The following is a 15,738-nucleotide window of genomic DNA, read 5'->3' as shown; positions in this document are numbered from 1 at the left end:
GAAGATAGTATTGCCTGTAGTTGTTTTGTTTTCGCAGTCTTATCCCCCCTCTCAAGGGAAACTTGTTATAGCAAATCCCAGACCATTTATTGTGATCTCTCTCTCAGCTGCAGCCTCTTCCCTTCCTTCTTTGAATGTGTCTTAAAAGGAACATGGGGGATGTGTGTGGGCTAAAACTAGAGGTGAACCAGGGATTTTAATTCTTCACCCTGCTCTCCTTGACTCCCCTTTCTTCCCTTGTCCCTGTTCTTTTCCGAGTCTGGGCCGTTGAGCCGGCGCTGTGGGCAGTACATGTGAGCAGGGAAAAACCAGATCCCCTGCTGAGTGTGTGAGCTGCCGGACCTCCCCATAGTCCTCCACCCCTGCTGTTTCTTCATTTCCAGTATTTTGACTGAAGCTGCTGTTGTGGATTCAGTGTCTCTCAACCTTTTTGTCATTTTTCAAAAGTCATAAATCTCTTTACCTGCCACAACCTACTTTGTTTCACTGTCTCTTTCAGCTGAGTCTTCTGAAGTACAATCATTGAAATGGCAAGTCAGTTGTCTTTCCCCTTTACTATAACATCCTCTCGTTCTGCATGGCCTTGTAATAGTGCTCTTGCTCAGCATGGCTGTGGACAGACACAGAAGGCCGACGAGGCAGGGTGGATGAGCGGGACAATGTCTGGCTGTGGCCGTCCATCAGTAAATCTGGGTGGGGAGGAGGCGGAAGCATGCTGGAGCAGGACGGGTGAGGAGGCGGCGACATGGAGGAGGATGGGTGAGGAGGTGGGGGCATTTGACAGCTAGATGGGTGAGGAGGTGGGGGCATATGGGAGGAAGATGGGTGAGGAGGTGGGGGCATTTGAGAGGATGACGGGAGGGGTGGTGGGGACATCTGAGAGGATGGGTGAGGAGGCGGAGGCATATGAGAAGAAACAGGGTGAGGGAGAGGAGGAGGCATTGGAGAGGAATTTGGGTGTGGAGGGGGAGGTAGTGGGGAAGAAGATGAGTGAGGAGGTGGTGGTGGAAGAGGGGATGAAGACAGCTGAGGTGGCGGAGGCAGAGGGGAAGAGGAATTGGGGAGAGGTGGGGGAGGCAGCTCCCCCGCTCCCTCAGCACTCCCACTGGCTGAGGAGGAGCAGAGTGAGTCCGTTTTCACTGGGAGTGTCCGGTAATCCCGGTAGTGACTGACATTGTCCTGTCGCTGTAGAGCCGCACGGTGTTTGTCCCCCGCTGTGTCAGTGGTCATCATGTTACCGCCGATGGTGTTTCTCCACTCCCACGGCTTGCCATTAGTGGCCGACACACGCACCACTGGGTGGTGAGGGGCATGAGCATCGATTGTGACGATGCTCCCGCTTCCGGCGATGCTTCCTGGGTAGCTCCCGTTGCAGCTGTCTCGATCAGATGGGATCCGGTAGTAGGGTGACTCGGAGCAGTTGGACCCACCACCGGAGGAGGAGCCACCCTCTGATGTCTTAGTGGACGAGGTGATGGGCCCATGACTCTGCTGCTTTGACATAGCTATCACCTGCAGGACAGAAGGAAATCTCATCAGTATTAGAGAAAAGCAGCAACTATCGAAATCAGCAAATTGTTATTGCAAAATTGCCATGTGGCAATATGATGAGTCCAGGGACTTTTATTATGGGGAGCAATGTGAAGTGTTATAGTAAGATATTTAATATCCCTCAAGGATATTTTAATAAGATTTAACTCCGACGATAATTAGTGTTTGAACCCTTGTCAGAGTATTTCATATTCGAAACTAATCAGCGAAATTGCCTCCAACAGTGATGTTCTGTTTTAACTTCATCAACAAAAAATAAATCAGAGGTGTGTCGCGCATGCAGAGTCTGGCAGCTGTTAAATCTCTTCTCCTGTCTAAACTACATTTTTAAAATCTGGCTGCATGCCAGTTGAAATTAGAGAATGAAAATAATACTTCTCAAAATAATGTAGTTATAATGATTATCAGGCTTTCATTTTCTAATCTCTACCTCACCTGAGTGACTCTTTGCTGGCTTGGCGGCTGGTTGGGCTGCGTGTTGGGCACACGGGGAGTCGACACCGCAATGGGCCCTGTTCCCGGCTCTTTAAGCCCTCCTCCCTCTGTGAGTGAGAGCCACTTGGCACGGGTTTTAGCGCTCTTGGGTGAGACGGGCGGTGGACGAGAGGCCTCCTCAGGAATGTGAACTAGTGGCGGTGCCACCACCATCCTGGCTCCAGTTGGTGTGGCGGTGCCCTTGTTGGCTTGCACCGTGGGATAAAGAGAGGAAGGCATCCCCTGTTCTCCTTCTCCTGCTGCTCCTGCTCCTCCTTCATCTCCTCCATCTCTCCCATCTGTTCCCTCCTCCTCGTCCCGTGAGCTCTGGCTGCGGAGCTCCAGCGAGCGTTGCTTCCACTCCGACACCAGCTGCCGAGACCTCTGGGGGTCAAAGGGAACATGGAAGGTCATGTGGCGCTGCGTGGTGATCGGCTCCTCTGAGGGCGAGATGGGGCTGTTGCCGTTTGCAACTCGGGGCAATGTGTTGCTGAAGGTTACCATGGTTTCCTTGCCCATGGGACCCCGGGTCGCCAGGAGCTCCACATCGGCGCTTGCGCGTTTGAGGGAGGCCAGGGACGCCTTCTCCCTCCTCACCTTACTACGGGCCCCAGATCCCAGCCCTGCCCCAAGCTCCTCTCTGCTCTCGGACACCCTGGGAGTCTTCCTGTACAGGGAGTCATGACTCCGCTGACTCAGAACCCTCAGGCTGTCCTTCTGCTGAGCTGCGGACAGTCTCTGTAAAGAGGGAGCATCTTCTTCTGATGCTTTGAAGTTCCCCACTGCATACACAGCCTGACGGAGGACAGACGGATACAGGGAGGGAGGTGGGGAGGAGAAATAAATGAAGAAATAGAAGTACCCAGCATTTTAAAAATAGACTGAAGCGTGAAAATGTATATCCTTTAATCTTTGGGAGGGGAAAAATAAAAAATTGATATTCCTATTAGTGTGGAGTAAAGTGCCTGAATAGGCATCTCTCTTATTCTGTTTAGTCTGAGGTCAGCATGAATCACTCTCTTTCCCTCTCTCAGAATTCATCCTTTAATGACGGGAAGAAATGCACCGCCTCTTAAAAAGTGAAAGACGAATCAAGAAGGATTGAGAGGAGGAGGGAAGCGTGGAAAATGGCAAAGACATGTTTTTTTTTTTTAAATGAAGTGTGAAATTGTTCCAGAGAATTCTTATCGGATTATTCATTTTCTCTCTATTCCCCCCTTAATAGAAAAGCTATATATATCCTGCCGAAGAAAAGTATGGAAGCCACATGAAGAGGAGAGGTGATGAAAAAAGCAGCATTTGTTAGCACATGCTTTGATAGTGTTAGAATAATACAATGTGGCAATTCAGTCACAACAAAAACAACTAAACCACTTTATTTAAAAAAAAAAAAAAAAAATCTATTTATGTGTAGTCTGTCATTTCCACCAATCGCATGCTGACTGTTAACTACTCCCTCAGGAAAAAACAAATCCCGAAATGCATACAACCATATCATTCACCAAACTAAAGCCTGAAATAGGACATCCATTTCAGGACGATTTTACTTGTACAAATGTCCTTAGGCGAGTTACAAGATCATAAACAAAGTAATTATCTTGAAACCAGCAAAATAAATGAAGTCCTTTAATATATTTTGCCTGCAGATTTTAGTATAGAGCATAACAAGTCTGATAAGTCCTTTGTTATGCTTGTCATAGACACTCTTGTGCACTTTGTTTAACTGACCAGGTAGACTCCGATGCCGGCTCCTATGAGGTATCCCACGTAGACGTCTATTGGGTGACTGCGGTGCTGAGTTATCTGCGTTAGCCCGGAGAGGCCCGCCGCCATGCAGAACGCAAACACGAGGAGCGGCTTCAGCAGTTTGGTCGTGCTGCTGATGCTGGCATTGAAGTACATCTGCGGAGACAGACGTACACATAGATTGGCAAGAGACAGTTTAGATATATGGATACTGGGGATTACGAGGCATTTGGACACACTGCAGCAAAAGTTTCACCTCAACCGCACAAAGACAATTATGGTTTAGAGGTTTTATTTAACTACAGTATATGGCAAATATCATTCCATGCATATTCATTTTTGTTATTAAATGAAGTGTTTGGTTTTCAGGAATATGCTTATTCCTTTTTTTGCTGAGTTAGATGAGAATATTAATACCACTCATATCTGGCCAGGAGACAGATAGCTTAGCTTAGCCTAAAGACTGGAAGCAGAGGGAAAAGGCTATTCTGGCTCGGTTTACTATTCATAAAAAAAACAAACTCTAAAGATCAGTAATCCACACATTTTTATCTCAATAGTTTTCTTTGTACAAAAACTGAAATGTGAAAATGACAAGTTGCGATCTTAGGAGAAATGGCTGCTGTTTGTCCCGTGTAGTGATGTTTTGGAGCTTCACAAGATTCCTGCTAGATTCTAGCTTGCCAGGAATCTAGCAGGAATCTTGTGATTTAAAGAGATTCCAGGTAGTTTAATGTGCTTAGCCAAAATATAACATGTTATTTAGTGGACTTTAGAGGTGCTGGTAGGCTGATTTATGAGCTCTGGACAGAGCCAGGCTACCTGTTTCACCTTGATCCCAGTCTTAATGCTAAACTAATCGGCTTCTGGCTTTAGCTTCATATTTAAAAGACATATACGAGAGTAATATCAATACTCTAATCTAACTCTTAAGAAAACGAATAAGTACGTTTCCCAAAATGTCGAAGAATGCCTTTAAAGACAAAAAACAATTTTATCCCACTGGGTGACATAACTTCACTTGTTTCCAATGTAACTCCACTGATTTGAAGAATTCTCTTTAAGTAAAATCACCCTGAAAAAGTTAAATGTCGTATCAGAAGATATTTTTGCCGGTTCCATGACATTTCTGGATGAAAAGTACACCACCTTGATTGACTTGAAGCAGAGGAAAATGTAAGAGAAAAAACTGTATGCCGTATACGAGGTTATAACTAGGTCATCAAGATGAATATGCCTTGAAAGTAAAAAAGAACGAGTGAGAGAGCAGGAGAGACAGAGCAAGGGAAAAAATATATTTATGGTTACATTCACATTCTCTACATGCACTCCATGTTTTGATTACATAAAGTGGAGGACAGCTGAGTGACAGAAAAGCAAGTTTTGCAAAAATATCCATTTTAACAAGCTTGTCAATCTAGTACTGAGCATAAAAATCCTTGAAGCAAGAGGGGAAAAAAAAATTTGTAAGCAGCGTGACATTTCAGTCATGTTCAATGCAATTCAAATTTTCTCAGCACTTCTCGAATCAAGTGTCTGCTTTGTTAAGCGTTAAAATTATGCCTAGTTTCAGCAGATTTCTGAAAAAAAAACCTTGTTTTGTGAAAAGTAAACAAATGGAATTACTTCTCTTCATTGTAATTTTCAACACAGATTTGTGAGACTGAATACAATAAATAAAGGTCTCAATGTTCTGAGCAACAAAGAGCACGGAAGAAAAAATGATCCGACATCACTGTGTTTGATCAAACAACATTTTGTAACTGTAGCAACCCAAACAGCTGCTTTCCTGATCTTCCACTGCCTTTTCTCTCTGATCAGAAATCTGTCTAGTGAGCTTTAATGAGCACACACTGGGCTCAGTGAGGCAGCAGTGATATGGCCAGTAGCTCACTATAGCCATTGGTGGAGGAGGGTGTGTGTGTGTGTGTGTGTGCGTGTGTGTGTGTGTGTGTGTGTGCGTGGGAGGGTGTTACCTCATGGAAAAATGACAGTACTACTTTGCCATACAGTTCACATACTGCTGCATTCAGCACCGGACTGCGGAATGGCTAAAAGCTACTCACTATGCATTAGATTGTAAAAATAAACGCTGAAATCTGACCTCAAAAGACAGTTCATGTTATGTTTTTAATGTGAGATTTAGATGGCTCTTTTGCCTAAGGATAGACTGCGACCCGGAAATCTCTCAGGGAGTAAACACTGTAATGCAATTGTGACTTATGTATGAAGTGACCGTAATTTAATCTTCTGATATGCAGGAACTGATTTTATGTTGCCAGCAGCAATGATAGTTAACAATAAGGAGGAGTAACATCTGGATAGTTACCATGAACAGAAATAATTTAACAGATAAAGAAAAGAATATCATCTACAGAAACTCCAGGAAAGAAACAATCAAAGGATACAGAAATCTAGCGGAAAACACTGCCATAATAGCAATGTTTGCCCGAATATAAAAGAAACTGGTTTCCATTTCATTAACTATTAATTAACCATTAGTAAGAGAGATACGCCCAGTAAACCACACACACATTCACACACACATATGCATCATGCAAACATATGATGCAAATACATCATAGTCAAGTTACACAAACACAGGAGGCAAGTAAGAACCTAGGAAGTGCTTACGGAGATATAGACAGCAGCGAAGCCAGAGAGTGTTGCATGCTGGGATGGAAATGTTTTCCTGAGGGGAGAAAGGGGGAGAGTTAGGTATGAAAGAGTCAAGGCAAGGAGAGAAAGATATTCAGTTTTTTCATTTAAAAAAAGCTGTGTGAATTCTGAATAAACCTGAATAAAACTGTCATGTTTGCTCGTGTTATTTGTATTTGACATTAAAACCTGTCTGCCTGCCTGACTGTGTTTATCAAAACTGAGCGTGCGTCCTTGGATGTGAACATTATTAAACGCAAACAGAATACCATGGGGCATTAGTGGTAACACTAGGGGAGAATGAGTGAGTGGTTAAAGGTCAAAGCCGCGAATTTAGTTTAGAAAATGTCATGTAATTTGCCTCTGTGAGCGTGTGTTAATCTTAGTGTCTTGTACTATAGTGTTTATGTAGTGTTTTTATAGATACACACAGGCTAAAACTGTGTGTGTGTGTGTGTGTGTGTTGGTTAGATCAGTTTCTTGTTTCTCTCTTTGTGAAGACTAATTTGTGTTTTACACCTTTAAAAGTGAGTAGATTATTACTTTTTCAAAGGTCTGCTTGAAGGTCAAGACTGGGGTTTTAAACTTAAAGCAAGATTATGCTAATTGTTGGGGTTGGGCATTTAGTTGTGAAAGCAATAGTTGAAAAAAGATGCTCGTTTGCTTTTTTTTTTGCCAGGAGTTAGATGATAAGATTGATACCATTCTCATACGTTTCTGTTAAAAACAAGGCTACAGCCAGCAAATGGTTGGTTTAGCTTAGCACACGGACTGGAACTGGGGAAACAGCTAGCTTGGCTCTGTTCAACAGTATTGTGATTTTATGTATTATGTGCTAGACTATTTCTTGTCCAGGTGCAGACGCTTTGCTGTTTTTCCAGAAACTGCTCCTGACCAAAAAACAGTCCAGCACATGGCCCCTCGTCGTTTTACCATTTAGGTTTTTTGTACGGATTACGTTAACTGACCGCTGCAGAAACGTGCATTTGCAGTACCAGGATTATCCCTGTCTCAGCTATATTTAGCTGTATTTCTGTCTGTATGCACTTATACCTGTCTAGTACCCATATTCTGGAGCTTGTTTGAATGTCTGACCTATGTCTGTGTAAACCACTACGCTGCTAAAGAGTATCTTCACAAGCCAAATTTAGCCACAGCACCTGCAAGTGAGACACTGCAGCTCGGCACAGTGAGTTTTTGTAAGGGCATTGTTAGTCTTGCTGTACAAATAAACTCTTAACTTCACAAAGAAACATTTTATTAATAACCAAATATTGTATTATTTTAAAAACCCAACTGTAACAACAACTGTTTCCCTCCTTAGCTGTTTTAATCTCCTGTAATCCTCTTCAAATGCAAATTAGTTTTGATGACACCTCACCTTTTCGTTTGCATATACTCCTGCAAGGTAGTGATGGGTAGCGACATACAGTATACTGTGCAATCAATGTAAATCATCTATAATCATAACACAATGTGTTCTGTAGCAGTTTTCTGATAATGCATATATTTGTATGAGCAAAGCCTCAGCTACAGGCATATGGTGAGCCAGGCTACCAAACATATATATGATGGCATCAGAAAAGCCAGCTAGAAAGCTGAAAAGCATACAGGTGAGATCCTGCACTGATAAACTGATAAGTTATTGTAATTAATTCACTATAACTGTGTATCTTCATATGTTTTCTACTGTTTTGTATATGGGGATGCAAGTTCTCAATCAAGGCAGATGGAGGCATTCTTCGTGTCCATGTGTGCTCTTTTTCAGCTCTAAACATAAGCGCCCGCCTCACCTAGCGGACATGATGGCATACTGGTCTTTCCCCATGCAGATGTCCTGTGTGATGTAGGCATTGTTGTCACATGACACTCCTGGGGCGGTGTAATTGGGCTGGCAGACCGTGAGGAAGAAAGGGGCGTGGTAACCTGTAGCTAACTGGATGACATCTGTCACCAGGGCTGTTGCCAGGAGACCGAACACATGAACACCTGATGGAGAGAGAGGTAAACGACAGACAGAGAGCGGGGGAGAGCGAGAGAGAGCGAGAGAGGTGGTAAGGCAGCCTTGATAAATATAATAAAAGCCCCTGATGGCTTCCTTACATTGAGCTGTTCATTTATGAATACCTGCAGTAAAAAAACAACACTGCATTTGCTCCGACAACACGAAGTGACACCACGGGCCTTCAGTTTGTTACATTATGAAGATGTTCCACAGACAGTGAAGTTTGGCAAGGTGAATTAATTACTCTTTTCACTTCAAAGCTCAAAGTCTGCCTCAAGCTATTTCCAGGGAAGAATAACATCATGCCTATTTCATTTCATGTCACCCTTCATTTAATGCACGTAATTAGCTTATTTCCCCACTCTAAAAAGTGGAATAAAGTTGGGGGCACAGCCGTTAAGTGGAATAATTTGTCTGAGCCAAAACTGATTTGCGTCTTAAAAACAGCTTTTTATTCCTAACTACTAATGACAGACAGTTGTTTACAATCTTGACGCTGTTGGTAAGATCAGACCAAAAATATATCTGGTTACCTGTTCATTTTCTATAACCTTACTTTGAAGGTGTCCTCTGTCCGATGGCCTTATGCATAATTAATTTGTTATTTGGACAGTGATAAAATGAAGTAAACTGAATAAGCATCTATGGGAAAATAATGCTTAATGGCACCCTCTAAAAGATGGTCCCAGGTGCAAGCTACACCCCAACTATTGCAACATCCACCAGCAGCAATGTTCCCTGTCAAGGTTTCCTTGAGCAAACCCCAACCCTATTCATTAAGTGGTAGATGCTGTGGATCAGAACATGACCGTAGCTCCTGTCACCTCAACCGAAAAACCCCCCCCCCACAAATGTGGAAGTTGGACATACCGACAAAACGCACAGTTCTGCGTAGGAAGGAGTTGAAGCTGCAGCCTCCAGCATTGATGCTACTCTCCGACTTGGGACAAGTCTTCAGCTTGGATTGCATACAGTACATCAGTCCCTCCCCCATCATTATCTATAGACAGAGGGAGAGAAGTGGGTGAAAAGTAAGAAAAAGATGAAGGAGAAAAGAGTGGAAAGGAGACATTGTTTTTGGAATATGCTGTGTCTGTAATGTTGCATACGCCGAAAAAGGCACAAGAGGGAAATATAAAAGAATAAATGGAATTAAAACAAAAACACAAAAAGAGAAAAGCGGTAGAGAGGAAAAACGGTTAAATTGCCATGTCAGATATCCATGTCTGTGATCGTGATCTACAGTGAGAGAGTTGTGGCAAGAGAAAGGAGGCAAGGTGCTATCGAATAGTGATCACTTCCAATCAGAGTGATAGATGAGTGCTGGGGAGGCCTGCTCTTTTCCATGCTGCTGATGGATTAGTGTGCATGTCTGTGTGTGTATTGACTGAGGGGACTGTGTTGTGTTTGATGTTGTGTATTGGAATGCCAAGTGTGTCTTTATCAATGTGTCCATTGATTCTGCATTTCTGATGGGAGATTGAAATTACTCTGTGAGTCCTCGAGAAGCTTTACGTTTTCACATTTGTGCGATCTATGTATTTCTCTGTACATATGTTTTTCATGTGATGTACGTGTGTAGCAAAACCGCAGACACACATTAGGGCCACTAATCCTTTGTGATAAGATTTTATCTCCGGTGTCCCTTTTACATGAACGAAGGATGAAATGCTACTTGGTGAAAAATCCACAAGAAATTAACTCGGCAAGCTTTTTAGCTTTGGTTAGGTTATCGTTTTGGTGGTTCAGCCTGCAAATTCTGCTCTCAGTCCATTTTCCAGTATTTGTTTTCAGTAAAAAAAAAAAAGATCTGATAAGCCAAATGTATGCTACCCGCTGAACACCGAATGACAATGTTAGCGACTAGCTATAGTCAAACAAACACCTGGCAAGCTAAAGATTAAGGTATTTTTCTCAGGTGTTGGTGGAGACCAAAACAGAGTGAAAGTGAGCGCAGACATTACACTTACATTCATTAGAAAATCCGGAAATGTGACTCCAAATGAATGCTAATATTCCTCTGAATGTGCTGTATGATATAGCCAAAAATAGCTTTGAACAATAAAGATGGGATATGTTTTTTTCTTCTATCCCAAATGGCCAAAAATTACTCATCTTTTAATAATTATGTATGCTGCTAAACAATGGACAGAATAGTCAGTCGAACTTTAGAAGAATAATTTCTGAAAAAATTACCAGGGAATTTGAATGCATATTCAGATTAAACAATGCCTTTTGTTTCTCTGTGTTATGCATCTCTTTGATATCTTAGCTTTCCTAAACTCAAATTAAGTTTATTTATGAAATCAAGGGATTATACTGAAAATATGCCTTTTCTAGCGACAACAATTTAAATTTTTGTACTCACTATTGTGAAATTTTTCAGACTGAATATTTCCACGCCTACTCACAGGACTTACTGTGTTATGCATATACTGTAGGCATTAATCCGCTATGGCTATGCGGAAGATGCCTGGTTTGACTTCTTTTCTTTATAATAATGAAAGCACACAAACTGCAATTTAAGGTATAGCCCTCATCTCTGACAGAAGTTGCTACTTAATCACAGAGATCCAAGAATTGAACTAAGGTAGTCCAAGACTGTTGAACATAACTTAAAACTGCATGCAGAGACATGAGAGCCAACATTTTGTCTGAGTCTGAGTAACAAGGAAAAAAATCGCCATATGGAAGTAATCCTTTACACTTTCCTTTGTATTGCTGGGGACTTCCTTCAGTCCCCATCAACAACCCTTAGGTGTGTGGGACGGACTTACAGATGCTGCAGGACCAGCGAAAGCCAAACTCAGCAGCATCAGCAGTGGGATGAGCTCATCGCCCGTCTCGATGTAGGGCATGGAGAGGTCGCGGTCATGGCAACGGAAGCCCACCATCGCCGGGGACAACACATCTGTCAGCTCCAGGAAGTACAGGGACACCAAGGAGGACAGGACAATGGGGAGCTGGGGTGCCATGTGCACACACGCGCACACACACACACACACACACACACACACACACACACACACACACACACACACACACACACACACACACACACACACACCCCGAATGCCCAACACAAGGACAAAGCAAAGAGGGACTAGCATTTAATAAGGCGTAATTCATCCAGTGTTTTCATTCAACTCCTACTACAATAACTAATACACCCCCCATAAAATACACACACAGGCAAAGAAGAAAGCGTTGCCATCATAATATTTGCTTAAGACAAAACACCAAACTCTGCTTTCAGTAGAAATCGATGCATCCAGATGCAGTCAACACAAACCACTGACTACTGTTATGAGTCTATAAAATGAGTATTTCACCTAGTGATTCAGAAAATGTAGCCCAAGCATTGTTGACCAAGCATTGCTGAATAAAAAAGGTGATTCATGAATACATCCCAATCTAGACATACCTCTACAAAATAAAAGCATGGCAGCAGTGTCATGCTATCTTTCGGTGGTTTCTTCTTGGCTTTGTTTTTGGGGGACGTCATCTTGGGGTGGGACCAGTCACAGCCTATTGGGATAACAGATTGCAAAGAGATGTCAGGAGTTTCAAAGCACTCATTATTTACACCATCAATATTCTGAAAGCATCAAAAAAAAGATGTTCAAACTTCTGCTAAGCCTGGACTTATCTTAAAGATACAGGTTCGAAAAGTTTTAAAGGGCTGGTTAAGGCTGAAAGGTTTTATAACGCACAAATTAAAATGAATTAATTTGAATAATGAGACCTTGCGCTAATACACACATTGGTGTGTATTATGAGCAATTTTGTTGTAGTTTTGCTCAGTAATGAGGTGCATTATTAGTTTTTTTGCATACCCAAAACACAGACACCTTCAATGATTAGGCCTACAATTCTGTACATGAACATTTAATAACCACACTCAGTAATGCACTCAGACAGAAAAACACGCACCCGGTTATTAACATGCACTGCGTTGAAAAGTGAAGGTTGGGGAAGGGCATGGTGAAATCTACAACACAAAAAGATTTCGCTCTAATTCAAAAGGAAGCTTTTCATCTTCAAAAGGGGTGTTTTACACTAAATCTATCATTTCCAAACACTCAGACATGCACACATGCAGACATCTCCCGCCACCAGGAACCTGTAGGCAACCAGAAGGCCTCAGAGGGGAGTAAGTCAATGGAAAACTAAACAGAGTTAAATATTCACAGCTCTCCCTACAGCTCCCTATTTCTCCCCAACTCTGCCTGTCTTTCTATCTCTGCATCTCTGTCCTCTTCCCATTTCCCTCCTCTCTCTCAATCTAACTCTCTACCTCTCCCACCTCTCCATGTCCCATTTTACTCATCCTTTTTCTCAATCACCCTCCATATATCGCTCCCTCTCCCTACCAATCTGCCTTCATATTAGCCACGCTTTCCTCTTTACATCTGTCTCCTTCGCTCCCTTCTACAGTCAATTATCTATCATTCACTCTCTTTCTACGAATATCCAACCAAGGCTTGTATGATATGTTGGTTTTCTGTCGTTGGGTCAAAACATGCAGTGAAGCTTGCTCCACCTTGTGTCACAGTCTTGCTGACCCAAATAAAATGATTCACACTATTTAGAATTGGTTTTCGGTTGAGAGTGATTACAAGTAGACATTGTCATTTACGCAGTTTCCCTTTTTTGTCACACAAATGGGAACATTAAAGCAGATCAAATATGAGCCAAAAATCAGTTTATGTGAAGCTTTAATCCAAAAATACTATTCTTCAAGAAACTCATATTGGCATTAGCTGTCTAGTCATCTCTACCTATTTCTGCCTCTGTCATCTTTTAGCTCTCTGTACTTCTGTCTTTCAGGTTTAATGTTCTTTTCTCAGTTTTTGTTTAGCTTTGCTTATTTCTGTCTCACTGGCCTTCACATTTCTTTCTCTTCATCATTGTCTACAAATCCCTGCCTCTGCTTTTTCTACCTTTCTCCTGCGTCCCTTCTTTCTTCCCACCTCTCTACCTCTTCCGCCTTTTTCATCTTCATCCTCCTCTCTTTCTCTGTCTTTTTCTCTCCAAGATAAGAGGGCCTGACCCTGAGGCAGTGTAAGGCACAGAAAATCAAAGACTTCTACAGTCTAATTTCCATGACTGCTAGAAATGTAGAGGAGAGGAGAGGAGAGGAGAAGACAGGAGAGGAGAGGAGAAAAGTGTAGAAGACAGATATAAAGAAGACGAATGATAGAAAAAAACGAAAAAGCAGAAGAGTGTAGCTCAAGTGGGTGTATGTATGTATGCATGTACATGTCTGGTGGGGGGTGGGGGGGGGTGGGATGAGGATCAGAGACAGGGAGGATATTGGGATGGATGGATTCCAGTGTGGCTAAAAGCAGCTTAGGAAGACGCTGGGTCCTGGGTCTCACTATCCCAGCTGCCTGGTCTCAGTGACCTACTCCAATCAGCATTTAAACCTCACCCCAACTAACATCACACACACACACACACACACAAAATGAGCCTCTTTAAAGGGAAAAAAGGGGCTTGTTTATCTATCACACCAGCATTTGTCCTCTGGGGCACATCCTATGTGTGTGTGCGTGACGGCAAAATGTTTGTAGTCTGAGCTGCTGTCTGCTTGTGCTTGCAAACACGGGTGACAAATTAAAGGAAACCCCAATATAAAGCCTCTTGGGCCCCCACAAGCTTCCAGAAGAGCTGCAATGGCAAAGATTCTATAAGAGTCTTAAACTCTACTGCAGGGTTGAACACCATTCTTCTAGAAGATTCCCTAATTTGGCTTTTAGAGATGGATGTTGGAGTACACACTGTCCAACACATCGGTCCAAAATCTCCCATAGGTGTTCAGCTGAGTTGAGATCTGGTGACTGCAAAGGCTGTAGCATAGGATTCACATCATGGTCATTCTCAAACTGTTTATCCGCCTGGGGCTCTGTCCAGAAGCATCTGCATTCGTTAGGTTCCTCCACTCATTTAATCAGGTTTTTTTCCTTTAATTTGTTTCCCGTCTGTACATTATAGTCTACTTTAGCAGATATAGTACACGTGAGCATAGTATAGTATAGCATAGTGCTGAAACGATCAGATAAATACTCAATTAGTTGACGGACAGAAAATTATGCTGCAGCTACTGCATTTCAATAATTTTGATCATTTTTCAAGCAAAAATGCCAAATATTACCTAGTTTCAGCTGCTTTAAATATGAGGATTTGCTGGGGGTTTTTTGTTGTGTGATAGTAACCTTGATATCTTTGGGTTTTGGACTGTTGGTTGGACTGTTGATCTACATTTCTCATTATTTTATGATTGTTTCCTAATAACTAATCCATTAATTGTGAAAATCCTCAGCAGATGACTTGATATTGAAAATAGTTGTTCGTTGCAGCAGCATGGTACAATAGTAGAAGTGTTTGAACTTTATGGGTTATACATTTATCATGTTGGCTACGTCTTTTGATGAAATTAAAAAAAGTAAATCTTTCTTTGGCCTAACTGTCCATTAAGTTTCAAATAAAGCGTGTGATGGTACCAGTCTAGTTGAGGTGTTCTTAAGCAAATACATTCTTAAAATTTTCATAACATTATTACGGATCAGAATTTTGTCAAATTGGTAGAAAAAAAAAACCCGTCAGTGTATTTTCTAAAAGAGTGTTTGGATTGATCCCACAAAGAGTATATTCCATAAAGTATAACATAGTATAGTAAAGTGTGCTATAAAAGCATGATATAATACTATGATGGATCCATGGTGTCTCCCAGCAGGCCATTGACTAAGCATTAAAACCAGAATAAAGAGTTAATAGATGCTGCTGCTCTTTTTATGACCCCGGTCCACATGAAACTGAAAATGAATTAATGAGGAGAGCATAAAGTGTAACAGCACAGCTTATCCATCTTCCAGTCACATTCACAAGTACTCAGCCATCCACCAACAAAGTTCCTGTGCTGCCTATTGCGAAAACAACACACTGCGGGGCCCTCAACGGCCAGAGAGACATAAAAGGGCTGAATGTTCGACTTGGTGTGGAGGAGGGTTAACGCAGATTCACTCACTTACCCTTATATAATTGAAAAGAGTTCGAGTAGTTCGTTTGCCTTAATTGCTGTTTCCTCGCGATCGTCATCTATTGCAGCTTGTAGTTTAGACCCACATTGTTATTCCTATACACACACATTTTACCACCTTATCAAAAAACAGAACATCATAATGCTGTATAGACTATCGATAACACAGCTGTTACTTCCCCACAAGCGGATATCAGCAGATTGCGTATGAGATCATCAATTATGGAAACGTGAGGACCATGTGCTGATATTTCCTCGGTCG

General features: G+C 42.2%; 1 protein-coding gene across 1 annotated transcript; it reads right to left on the bottom strand.

Annotated features, from left to right (window-relative positions):
- Nucleotides 1-473: 473 nt before the first annotated feature.
- LOC120795711 (phospholipid phosphatase-related protein type 3-like) lies at nt 474-15,511 on the bottom strand. The gene is made up of 9 exons (XM_040137829.1): nt 15,469-15,511; nt 11,859-11,962; nt 11,212-11,397; nt 9,305-9,434; nt 8,223-8,418; nt 6,406-6,463; nt 3,754-3,927; nt 1,987-2,820; nt 474-1,512 (listed from the first exon to the last, which is right to left on the bottom strand). The coding sequence occupies exons 2-9, from the start codon at nt 11,937-11,939 to the stop codon at nt 556-558; spliced, it is 2,616 nt and encodes an 871-aa protein (XP_039993763.1). The 5' UTR covers nt 11,940-11,962; nt 15,469-15,511; the 3' UTR covers nt 474-555.
- Nucleotides 15,512-15,738: the final 227 nt, after the last annotated feature.

Source organism: Xiphias gladius, chromosome 10 (assembly GCF_016859285.1).
Source record: "Xiphias gladius isolate SHS-SW01 ecotype Sanya breed wild chromosome 10, ASM1685928v1, whole genome shotgun sequence".
Taxonomy (NCBI): Eukaryota; Metazoa; Chordata; class Actinopteri; order Istiophoriformes; family Xiphiidae; genus Xiphias; species Xiphias gladius.
Note: the sequence above shows the minus strand (reverse complement) of the source record. Positions and strands in the feature narration are given on the sequence as shown.